Raw genomic sequence first — 12,668 nt, 5'->3', positions numbered from 1 at the left:
TATTCGAACAACACCTATTTGTCATTGCTCACTTTTTTGTATGTGAAATTTCGTACTTAGGGCACAAGGAAATTTTAATTGGTTAATATCAAAATGACATCCTATGTACGAGCAATGTACGATTTCTCTGGAGAGCCAGGCTCTTCGGAAATTTCAATAAACGTTGGTGAGATCCTAGCTGTAACAAGAACAGACGTTGGGGAGGGGTGGTGGGAGGGTAAGAATAGTCAAGGAAAAGTTGGTCTTTTTCCAGCAGCATATGTAGAGGTGATGTCGGCTGCTGAAGCACAAAACCATACCAATATACAAGCTAATGTAACAAGTCCTGTTACTGCACCAACCGCCGCAGCCACTACAAATGCAGTAATCACAACGGCCACTGTGGCGGATGCATCAAACCGTTATGATCAAACTGCTGATGAGTATGATGATTGGGAAGATGACTGGGATGATGATAACGACACTTATTCCGAAATAGGACCAAGTGGTGGTGGCGGTAATGGGCCAAAGTCTAATAACCAAGCCCCACACAACTCTACTGCACTCTCACATTCCAGTAGTAATTATGATAACAAACATTTACCTGCTGCACCTATGGATATGGATACTATGTCGTTAGCTTCAACAGTAGCACCAAATAATACTGCGACTTTAAAAAAGTCTGGTATGTTTGGAAAAAGTTCCGATTCATATATACTAGGTTTGGGTAATAAGGAAAAACTATCTGATCATGAAATTGTACATATTGCATATGTGGATAATTTCTGTTATTGGCAAACAAATCATCAACAGTACACTGTTGTTGTGGCTAGTCCCAAGAAAGAATCTAAATTCAAAGGAATGAAAACGTTTATTGCATACCAGTTAACGCCGAGTTTTAACAATATTTCTGTAAGTGAAGTGATTATCCTCTCATTGATATTTATTGATTTTTTATTCACCATTGCAGGTTTCAAGACGCTATAAACATTTTGACTGGTTGCACGAGCGACTGGTAGAAAAATTTTGTCTTATTCCCATTCCACCGCTACCTGATAAGCAAATTTCTGGAAGATATGAAGAACAATTCGTCGAACATAGACGTGTTCAATTGCAAGAGTTTGTAGATTGGGTGTGTCGTCATCCTGTACTATCACAATGTGAAGTATGGCATCATTTCCTAACGTGTAATGATGATAAAATGTGGAAATCTGGAAAAAGGAAAGCAGAACGTGATACATATGTAGGTGTCACATATTGTTGGGCTATATCACCACCTGAGAAAACGCTTTTACCATCGATGGTTGATGCACAAATGGAAAGTTGCTCCCAATTCGTGCATGCAATGGATGCATCTGTGCGTAATCTTTTAGCTTTATCAAATGATACCGCGAAACGTTATCAAACTCAGTGTAAAAAAGAATTCCAACGCATTGGTGATGGTTTATCGGATTTAGCGAAAGCATTAAATATTGATGAACGTCGTGCACCATCGAAAACGGCTGCTCTATCGGAAGGTGTAGGACGTGTTGGTGGCATTTTTATTGGTATTGGCCAACTGTTTGGTGATCAGCCTAAATTTGATTGGATACCCTTTTCGGATCGTTTACATATATACAGGTAATGAAATATGAATTTAAGTTGTTGATGGTACATATCGAGTTGCCACCAAGGTGTTCAAGGGGTTGAAGAGGTTGTGTAGCGCAATATATAGCTTCTCCAACCAAATTGTCAACCTCACCTTTGAGCAGCTAATCCCGTTTCACTAACAGACGAGGCTCTGGCGACCCCAAGCTCCTCATGGAACTTAAGGGTGGGGAGGGAGGGATGGTCTGAAGGTTTAATGTGACCATATAAATGGTTCCCGAGATGGTCGGCCTGCACCTTATTGGTGCTGTGTTACCGGAGCGTACCGGATATGTATCCGGCGAAGGACCATCACATCGATAACACTACTCAAAGCCTTCGGGGAGTAACCTTATCGCTACAACATCAACAACAACAACCACAAAAATTGTTTTCCCAAAACGGAAAAAAAACGACGAAAGACACATTTCAGTTGCAACTGAGTATAGTGCATACTAAAATTGAGCAGTACTAATTTTCCGCGCAATAATTTTATAAGTGTAGATAAAGTTTTGCACTTGGCAGTCCATATAAAGTTTAAGGGCATATGTATGTAAATGTAAAAAAAAAATGGGGATATTTTCGTGATCAGGTTGGCCAAAATCTTCAGGGTTTTTTTTTTTTTTTTTTTGAAATATAAAAGAATTATCGCAGGTATATTTTCGGTAAAATTTTGAAATAATACCAAAGCTGGCGGGGCCCAGTATACATAGTTTGTATGTGATGCGTTCGATGAATCTTACCGGCAGCACTTGGGGTAAAGGTAAAGAAACGCTCATTACCACTTACAAAAGAATTGGCCGGCCGCTTGCATTTTACGCGTCCAAAAAATGGACGCCAAGCCTAAGATATACACTGAAAGAAACTACATGTTGAAACACCGCTCTCAGAACTGCTACGGGTTGTCTTCTTATGTGCCCAGAACAACATCTACACAGTGAGCCCGAGTACTCCCCATAAGGGAAGAGACATGAATTGCTGAGTACCCATAAACCCGGACATCCCAATAGACATCTGATTAAAGAGGTTCCGCCTCTTAGGGACTTAAGAAATCATCTCCGCAAGCATTATGAGAAAATACGGCACCTGAGATTTCAGCCGTATGTAGAAGAAAAGCAAAATATAACCTCAGAGATATCCATTAAAAAGCGTCGTACCTCTATGCCAGGATTTGCCCGGGAACCCCGTTCTTAAAATGAAATACGCTAAACTCGCAGTAGAGGAAATCAGCCTTCCGTTGTCTAGCTCAACTTCCATCTGGATATGTTATAGGTTAAACTCTTATCTATCCGGAATCAACCCCCGACATACATGTGGGAGCCTTAAAGTAATTAAGACATTTTACAACACTGTATGTCATAAAGCGACTGCAGGCGGACAACGGACTAACAGCAGAAACATGAATAAATAAGATAAAATGCAAACAAGCAACAAAGGGATAACGGAACTTTTAAAATAGCGAATAGACAAATTTCAAAGTCATAGTTTGCGCTTGAGGACAGTTCATATGAAGTTGAGTAGTGAATCGGACGCGCCAGGGCAAGTAAAAATAGCTTCTTTTTTGTATATGCCGAAGCATAAGTGCAAAGTAAAAATGTTTAACTAAATAAATAAATTTGAACTAAAACATGTGTAAATGTGAACTAAACGTGTCTATGTAACCTAAAATAGTAGGGTACAACGCAAAATAATACGAACTTGAAATGTTAATTGTAAAACCGAAATAAATGAAATACAAACAATTTGACGTAATTTGAAAGAAAAGAGCGTGTTAATACCTTTTGAACCCCACAAATGGTGTCAGAAGTGCGGAAATTTTTTTTTAATAAAAACTTTTATTTCATGTGCCGTCCGATTATTTGTGCTAAAGCCGTTAAGCCACACACGTACATACAAAAAAAAAAGCTTGTCACAGATCGTTGTGAAAAATTCAGTGCTAGAAATGCAGCAATATCTGCATAAAACTGTACCAAAAATTCATATCGGGTTTAATTGAAGTCATACGATAGAACAGTTATACATTGGGGTGCCTATATGCAAAACCCTATCGTTGAAAAGCCGTTATGCTCATCGCTCATATTTTGCGTGAAAAAGAAATAATAAATTTTGTCGCTTTGCGGCGTCCGTTTAATGAACAACGGAGCACGAACCTTGAAGTGTTGCTATACTGCTGCTGGCGAACAAGTTGAGTAGCCAAGCAGTAAAACTTAAATGTTGTTGTTGTGGGCGACTAAGTAAAAGCCCCACCGTGGATGTGTTACTGTACTGTTGTTGGTGAACAAGTCGAGTAGCCAAGCAGTAAAACTAAATGTTGTTGTTGTGGGCGACTAAGTAAAAGCCCAACCGTTGATGTGTTACTGTACTGACATGGGCGAATAAGTCGAAGTAGCCCAGCAGTAAATCTACGATTCCGATGATATTTGGCGAACCTATGTTGCAGTTGATGGAAGAAACTTTACACCTACTAAGTTGCAGTTGTTGATACGAGCCGATGCCGCACTTACAAATGAGAAAGCTGAACACTGTGGAGACAAACTAACGATAAGTATAAGTTTATATACTAACTCGATTGTATTGTAGAATTGCTTTTAGTACTAATTTTTGCAAAAAATAAGAATATCCATTTCAATACATTATAACAAGGTAGATACCAAAAAGAAGTTATAAAGCTTACCGTGGCACAATGGATAGAGATGAAATATTAGGGTTGACCGTAAGTAATTTGAAAAGCAAACTCACTGAACTAGGGCTTTCCACAAGTGGTCGTAAGGTAGTCCTTCAAGACAGACTTATGGAGCATTATGGAATTGAGCTTAGCGATGACGAAGACGAAGTCTTCGAGAATGCTTCCTCTGTACACTCCGTTGCCGTTGGGGTGCGTGAAACAACTAGAACACCCTTCACACTTCGTGACATCGAAGATTCTTTGTCTTGTTTTTCAGGTTCAGGCCAAGCATCAATAGAAAAGTGGTTAGAAATTTTTGAGGAGAATGCTGCAGCAGTGCAGTGGAATGAATTGCAAAAATTTATTTATGCAAAGCAATTGCTAAAAGGTGGTGCTAAGATGTTTGTTCAGTGCCAAAAAGGTATAAAAGACTGGGACTCTTTGAAAAAATCGTTAAAAGAAGAATTTGGTTCAGCAGTATCTGCGAATGAAGTGCATCGTATGTTGCGCAATAGGCGAAAACAGTATAACGAAGATTACAAAGAGTACTTGTACAACCTCATGGAAATAGGGAAAATGATTGATTTAGATGATGTTAGCATAATCGAATATTTTATAGATGGCTTGCCAGATACGAGGTCCAACAAGGCAAATCTCTACCTGGCAAGAAACATAAACGAGTTAAAAGAACAAATAAGAGTTTACGAGAAAATCCGGGGAGGTAGCCGAGCAGCTGCAGTTAAATCAAGCGAACAATCTGGGAAGTTACCAAAACAAGCGCAACACCAACAAGATAAACGCTGTTTTCGGTGCGGTGAAACAAACCGCATTTTGCGTAATTGTCCCCAGGCTACAGTCACTTGTTTTAAATGCGGTCAACTGGGTCATATAGCGTCGAATTGTAAAAACCCCAAAAAGGAGTTGAAGGCAGAATCGCTTAATGCAACCATGATGAGTACAAAAAGCAGAACCGTATCACGGGGCGGACTTATTTTTAAAGACATTAAAATTCGGAGCTTCGTACATTCAGCACTCATAGATACAGGATGTGATTTATGCTTGATTAGATATGACGTGTTGGTATCATTAGGCGAATTCGAGTTAACCAACGAAAAGCATCAACTATTCGGTATAGCCGATAGTGCCTTGATAACTTTAGGTGGGTTTAAGACCGAAGTAGAGTTTGATGACTCCGCAGTTGTTATTAACTTTCATGTTGTTCGCGAGAGAGATTCCAGATTCGGTGTTATTATTGGCAATGACGTTTTGAAATGGGTGGACATAGTAATAAAGAATGATGAAGTGCAATTTAGAAAACGGGGAACTGTGTCCGCGAGTTGTGAGCCAATAACAATAGAAAGAAGTAGTGCAGTTGCTGGTGGACAGTCAGCCGTTGATAGCAAATTAGCTACGGACACTAAGTCAGTTGTTGGTAGAAAAGAAGAGACGTTCGAACTTTTTAATGAATTTGGAAATATATGCACGGCGGAAAGCCAAGAAAGAGAGAAAGAGTTAGATCTGGCGCACTTAGATGCACTCCAAGAGGAAAAATTAGGTCTTTAGTTAAAAGTTATGTACCCGTGAGAAGTAAAATGTCTCCAGTAGAAATGAAGATCATTTTAACCGATGAAAAGCCAGTATATCAAAGGCCACGGAGACTTTCATATGAAGATAGGTGTTGGGTAGACGCCGAAATTGCGAAGTGGCTGGAAGAAGGCATCATCCAATCCAGCTCTTCGGAATATGCGTCACCTGTGGTTTTGGTATCGAAAAAAGACGGAAGTAAAAGACTTTGTTGCGATTACCGCCAGTTAAACGAAAAAATCTATAGAGACAATTTCCCTATGCCGTTAATTGACGACGTTTTAGAACGACTTCAAGGCGCCAAAGTCTTCACGACGCTCGACCTGTCAAATGGGTTCTTCCACGTGCCTATAGAGAAAGATTCCAGAAAATATACGTCGTTCGTGACCCATAGTGGTCAGTACGAGTTCCTCTATGTCCCATTCGGAATTTCCAACTCACCCGCAGTCTTTTCACGGTACATAACGGCAGTATTACGCCCTCTAATACAATCAGGCGTGGTAGTCGTATACATGGATGACTTGATTATTCCGGCGAAAGACGAAATGGAAGGCATGAAGAGCTTGGAACTCGTTCTGGAAGTTGCATCCGCAAGTGGTTTGAAGATAAAATGGGAAAAATGTCAGTTCTTGAAGAAAAAAGTTGAGTTCTTAGGTTATGTGATAGAAAATAGCACAATTAAGCCATGTTTAGCAAAGACAAAGGCAGTAGAGGGTTTTCCGGTACCAACTTCAAAGAAAAGTCTTCAGCGCTTTTTAGGGTTAACGTCGTATTTCAGAAGGTTTATTGAAGGTTACGCGATTATAGCAAAGCCGCTATCTGAGCTTCTCCGCCAAGACAATAGGTTTCAGATGGGAGACGAGGAGCTAGCCGCATTCCAGCAACTTAAAGTAGCTTTGGTTACGGCCCCGGTTTTAGCTTTATATAACCCTAAAGCAGTCACTGAGGTCCACACAGATGCAAGTATGTACGGCTAAGGCGCGGTTTTATTGCAAAGAGACGTCGACGATAGAGAATTTCATCCTGTGCAATATATGAGCAGGAAAACTAAACCATTTGAGGAAACACTCCACTCGTATGAGTTGGAAGTTTTAGCAATAATTGAGGCACTAAAAAAATGGAGGGTTTACCTGATAGGCATCAAATTTAAAGTCGTAACCGACTGCAATGCATTCACGATGACGTTAAAAAAGCGTGATGTACCGTTAAGAGTTTCACGCTGGGCTTTGTATTTGCAGGATTTTGATTACACAATCGAACACCGTAGCGGAACAAAAATGAGACATGTAGACGCGCTCAGTAGAATGTCGTGCTTGCTATTGGAGGATACATTAAGTCATCGGTTGAAGTTAGCTCAGATGGACGATGATTGGATTAAGGCAGTTAGGAAAGTACTAGAAACAGGTCCTTACGAAGATTATTACCTATACAATGACATTTTATTCAAAGATCCAGTTAAGACGTTAGTGGTTATCCCATCTCAGATGGAGGACGAAATTATACGAACCGCGCATAACCAGGGACATTTTTCTAACAAAAAAACTCAAGAAGCAATCGAGAAAAAGTATTACATGCCACAGTTGTCAAAGAAGGTAGCAAAGTTTGTTAGATCGTGCATGGAATGTATTGTCTCGGAAGCGAAGGCGGGGAAAAAAGAGGGATTTCTGACTCCGATCAATAAGGAGGACCAACCATTGGGTACTTATCATGTAGACCACTTAGGGCCAATGGAAACGACAAACAAGCAATACAATTACCTATTTGTTGTAATCGACGCGTTCTCAAAGTTCACATGGCTTTATCCGACGAAGAACACGGGCGCAGAATCGGTGATCAACATACTAAAAGGGCAGTCGTCAGTTTTCGGCAATACGAAACGTATTATTTCTGACAGGGGTACCGCGTTTACGTCAAATTCCTTCAGGGAATATTGCGTAAGCGAAGATATACAACTTTTAAACATAGCCACAGGTGTCCCTAGAGGTAACGGTCAAGTCGAGAGGATTCATAGAGTTATTTTGCCAATGCTAACTAAACTCTGCGTCGACGATCCAAAGTCCTGGTACAAACATGTAGATAGAGTACAACGCGCTATAAATAATACTTCTCCCAGAACCACAAAATTCTCACCCTTTAGAATCCTAACGGGGTTAGAAATGAGGGTTGCGGATGTACCAGAACTTAGGGAAATGTTAGAAGAACTTAGAGTCGAAGAGATAGATAGTGAACGTTATGAAGTCCGACAGACGGCAAAAGAGAACATAGAGAAGATTCAAGAAGAAAACAAGAGAAATTTTAACGCTAAACGAAAACGGGAAATAGAGTATAAACTAGGCGAACTGGTAGCCATCAAGCGTACCCAGTTCGGCACAGGGTTAAAACTGAAACCAAAGTACTTAGGACCATATAGAGTTACCAAGAAATTGAATCACGGTAGATACGAAGTGGAGAAGGTAGGAGACCACGAGGGTCCAAGACGTAGTACAACGGTAGCGGAGTACATGAAGGCATTCGACCCATCGTTCGAGGCGAACTAAACTCAGGATGGCCGGATGTGGGAGCCTTAAAGTAATTAAGACATTTTACAACACTGTATGTCATAAAGCGACTGCAGGCGGACAACGGACTAACAGCAGAAACATGAATAAATAAGATAAAATGCAAACAAGCAACAAAGGGATAACGGAACTTTTAAAATAGCGAATAGACAAATTTCAAAGTCATAGTTTGCGCTTGAGGACAGTTCATATGAAGTTGAGTAGTGAATCGGACGCGCCAGGGCAAGTAAAAATAGCTTCTTTTTTGTATATGCCGAAGCATAAGTGCAAAGTAAAAATGTTTAACTAAATAAATAAATTTGAACTAAAACATGTGTAAATGTGAACTAAACGTGTCTATGTAACCTAAAATAGTAGGGTACAACGCAAAATAATACGAACTTGAAATGTTAATTGTAAAACCGAAATAAATGAAATACAAACAATTTGACGTAATTTGAAAGAAAAGAGCGTGTTAATACCTTTTGAACCCCACATACATAATGTACATATGTCCTGCTTGTGATGTGTTCCCACCTGACACCAACCATTTCTTCATTTGCAATGTGGAACGAACGCCCCTAACACCCCTGCACTGCTACAACAACAACAAGAAGATAAAAAATAAATAATAATCCGAAAAGATTTAAGGCCGAGATTCTCTTCCAATTTGCGTCGTGCTCCTTTTAAATTTTTCCTACAAATTGGCGAAACGGGACCTACGTGTTTTATGGCATCTGCAAGGCAGACGATTTTCCACTGAAAAGCTTTTCTTTTTCTTCCGTCTTCCCTGATCCCTTTTTTCCGTATGTTGTTGTTGTTGTAGCGATAAGGTTTCTCCCCGAAGGCTTTGGGGAGTGTTATCGATGTGATGGTCCTTTGCCGGATACAGATCCGGTACGCTCCGATAACACAGCACCATTAAGGTGCTAGCCCGACCATCTTGGGAACGATTTATATGACCACGTTAAACCTTCAGGCCATCCCTCCCTCCCCACCCCCAACTTCCATGAGGAGCTTGGGGTCGCCAGAGCCTCGTCTGTTAGTGAAACAGGATTCGCCGCGGATAGGTGAGGTTGACAAAGGGGTTTGGAGAAGCTATATATTGCGCTGGCAACCTGAAAGGTTGCACTACACAACCCCTTGAATCTGGTATTTTAGTCGCCTCTTACGACAGGCATACCTACCGCGGGTATATTCTGACCCCCTAACCCGCTGGGGACTTTTTTCCGTATCTTTCCCCTTTGCTCTTTTTTTTATGTTTACCACTCCTATTTCTCATGTTTTCTTTTTCTGCCTATGGCATGTCGTACAACCTTCCATTTCCTTCTCAATCTTCTTTTTAGCCTCCGCCCCTTGATTAAATTTCCTGTTTGATACTCAAATTATGAAAACCCCTGCTAGGGCCCCTCTGGTCTATATTAAATTTTGTCCGATATCTTGAAAACGCGTAGAACTAAAAACCACTTACAAGCCATCTATGAAATTATTCGAAGTCAACGCAGCTATAATTTAAAAAATCGATTCATCCTTTCACTTCATCTTTAGTTATAAAATAACCAACAGATTTTGCATTCATTTTGATATATAAGATGGGCTCAGAAGTAGTACTACTGATATAATTTATGTGCTATATTATATTTAATGTATATACCGTTAAAAAGATGTTTTCTCCCTTCTTTCAGAGGTGTGCTCAATAGCTTTCCCGATATCCTATCAACACACAAAGGTGCAATGCAAAAACGTAAAGACTGCGAACGTCTAACTGCTGAACAAAAAATGAGCAATGCCCAGATGACCGATGTAAATCGTCGTACCGATGTGATTTCATACGCTGTAATGGCAGAAATGTCACATTTTAAACAAGAACGTGATACGCATCTTAAAATGGCGCTTAAATCATTCATTGAGGAACAAATTAAATTTTATTCAAATGTCGTTGACAGACTGCAGGAAGCTTATCGTCAATTTGATTAAGTTTATCTTCTATACATATATACATGGGTACGCTGATCCCTAAGCTCTAACCAAACGCTGATGTTTTACATTTTTTTTATATTGTTTTAGTGCTTATATTAGATCACAGAGTTTAAATGAAAATAAATTGGACACAAACGGGTGTAGCACAACAAATTAAATTAAAAAAGATGTTACAAACTTATATCGAGTGCTGAGTGGAAGGCAGATTATTTTAGATAATGTTTCTTAACTATGCCTGTAAACTAAAACCCCATTTCAGAATATGCTTAAGGAATGCCACATCCGTTTTGTGTAAATCAACGTAAATTTAATAAAAATTTACTCAAACAAAATTCAAGCAAGGAATGTTCCTCAATCTAGTTTTGAAATTCGGTATAGTATTTTTCAATTAAATCAAATTTAAATCGTCTAAAGCTTAAGTGCCACAGTTACCATTGGTTTTAAATTTCTTGTGATTCTTGAAAATCCAAGCATAATATGCTTTCTAAGCTATAGACATCCATATGTATGTAGATATGTAACAATAGTGCTTTGTTTATTATTTTAAAGATTATTAAACAATTGCTTAAATTTATATAATATTCATTAACATCCATGTGTGTAATTATATTGCATTATATTATTTAATAATAATTGTGCAATCTTTTGTTGTGCAGTTGCCGTACACTATGTATACTTGGTTTGGGCGATTTTTTATGTTGCAGTAATGGTAAGATAGTAATACAAAGAAGTAGCTTTCAACATTATTTGCAGTATATCATTCCAAAAACAATATCCATGGCGAGCTACTGTTCTGATTGACCAAAGTTTAAACCTTAAATTTTAATGCTTGTGGTCTTTTTTATCATTGCGAGCTAAGCTACATACTTTTAAAGTTGAGCTTAGCAACCATGACCATTTACGTACAAAGCTCCCAAATTGGCAGGGTTAAACTTTTGTTTACTTATGACATTTTCTTTTTTGGAAAATATGTTACCCTCATGTTGCAACCTTAAATTCTAAATTTTTAACTAGGCCCCAACGTGCTTTGCAAGCTTGCACTATTTGTAGGTAATCAAAACTTATACAGTGGAAAATATTTTATGAAAATAAAACACAAACGCATGAGAGAGTTGAGAAGCACCAAGAGGGTGGCTTTATTTTCTAAAAAAAAAAAAAAAAACCGCCCTAAATTGTTCTGTATAAAGAGTTTTGAGTTTTTTGTTACTGAATACTCACGGCCGTTTCTGTCGTCCAGTTTTGTGTTACTAGCCGTAATAGAGTATCTTTAAAAAGAAAATAGAAAATTAGCACACCCTAATGTAAAAAAAAGTAATGTAATGCTGTCGTAGGAGGTGACTAAAATACCAAATTTATTCAAGGGGTTGTGTAGCGCAACCATTTCAAGGGGCTTAAAAAGAAAATAGAAAATGGGCACACCCTAATGTTAAATGATTATTTGTGTTTAGCGTGCATTTACGACTTTGGTAATTTTGTTTTTAGACGGCTTTTGTTTTATTTCAAAGTATTTTATATATGTATATGTATTGTGGATATTATCTAAATAACGTGAGTGTACTAAAGTGTTAAAAATATATATTTTATATTTAAATATACAAGTATACAGAGAAAAACTATACGCACAAATAAGTGGAGTTTGAATAGCAAATTTGTTGATTTAGGCCCGGTTTTTCAGTACAAGTTCAACTCAGTTTGTCAGTTAAACTACGCTTAAACTTATTCTGCAGTTTTTCAGTCTACTTTAACTGAAGTTTAAGCTAAGCTTATGCTGCCGATCTGCAGGTTTAAACTCTAGTTAACCTATCAGTTATTTGCGTTCGTACGAAATGGCGTCGAATATACCCAAACAGCATTTGGTCTTGAGTACCATTAGAGCACATGTTGATAACTAGGCATACTTCTAAAATCTCAAGTGATGTTTCGAAACAGTAGCTCAACTCGAGAATCATAGCGTACTCAGCAAAAGAGGGAACTTTTTATAAAGCAAACTATGCTAATACTTAAGTTGAAAAAAGTGTAATTAACAACTGTGGCTCTCTAACTGGACTCAAATGTAAGATTCAATGATGTTGATGTAGGATCTTCGGTGTGGTAGACGGATCACACTACCATCACACCACGGCGGCCGCCTATATAATTTATTCTTGATTAATTACGCTTCACTACTGCTATCAGCCAGGTGTTTATTTGTCACAATAAATAGCTGTTGGTTTTGGTGGTACCTCCTTGGAGATTTTTTTCAACTCCACCTCAGCTCGATATATAATGTAAGATATCAACTGGAGAAATGGGTTGAA

The 12,668-nt window shown here is 38.7% G+C and overlaps 1 protein-coding gene across 2 annotated transcripts; it reads left to right on the top strand.

The window, feature by feature from the left end:
- Positions 1-11,989, top strand: SH3PX1 (sorting nexin 33-like protein SH3PX1). Of its 2 annotated transcripts, XM_067790608.1 has the most exons (4): positions 1-891; positions 950-1,599; positions 10,077-10,395; positions 10,459-11,989. In XM_067790608.1, the coding sequence occupies exons 1-3, from the start codon at positions 94-96 to the stop codon at positions 10,366-10,368; spliced, it is 1,740 nt and encodes a 579-aa protein (XP_067646709.1). In that variant the 5' UTR covers positions 1-93; the 3' UTR covers positions 10,369-10,395; positions 10,459-11,989. The 2 variants fall into 2 exon arrangements, with proteins under 2 accessions (XP_067646709.1, XP_067646708.1); XM_067790607.1 differs by having other exon boundaries at positions 10,077-11,989.
- Positions 11,990-12,668: the final 679 nt, after the last annotated feature.

The sequence above is a fragment of the Eurosta solidaginis genome, chromosome 5, assembly GCF_040869045.1.
Source record: "Eurosta solidaginis isolate ZX-2024a chromosome 5, ASM4086904v1, whole genome shotgun sequence".
Lineage (NCBI taxonomy): Eukaryota > Metazoa > Arthropoda > Insecta > Diptera > Tephritidae > Eurosta > Eurosta solidaginis.
The sequence above is the reverse complement of the archived record's forward strand: the minus strand, read 5'-3'. Positions and strand labels throughout refer to the sequence as shown.

Coding starts and splice junctions, on each gene's coding strand:
- SH3PX1 (XM_067790608.1), top strand. CDS start 94: ATGACATCCTATGTACGAGCAATGTACGATTTCTCTGGAGAGCCAGGC. Junction 892..949: donor CGAGTTTTAACAATATTTCT/GTAAGTGAAGTG, acceptor TCACCATTGCAG/GTTTCAAGACGCTATAAACA. Junction 1,600..10,076: donor GATCGTTTACATATATACAG/GTAATGAAATAT, acceptor CCCTTCTTTCAG/AGGTGTGCTCAATAGCTTTC.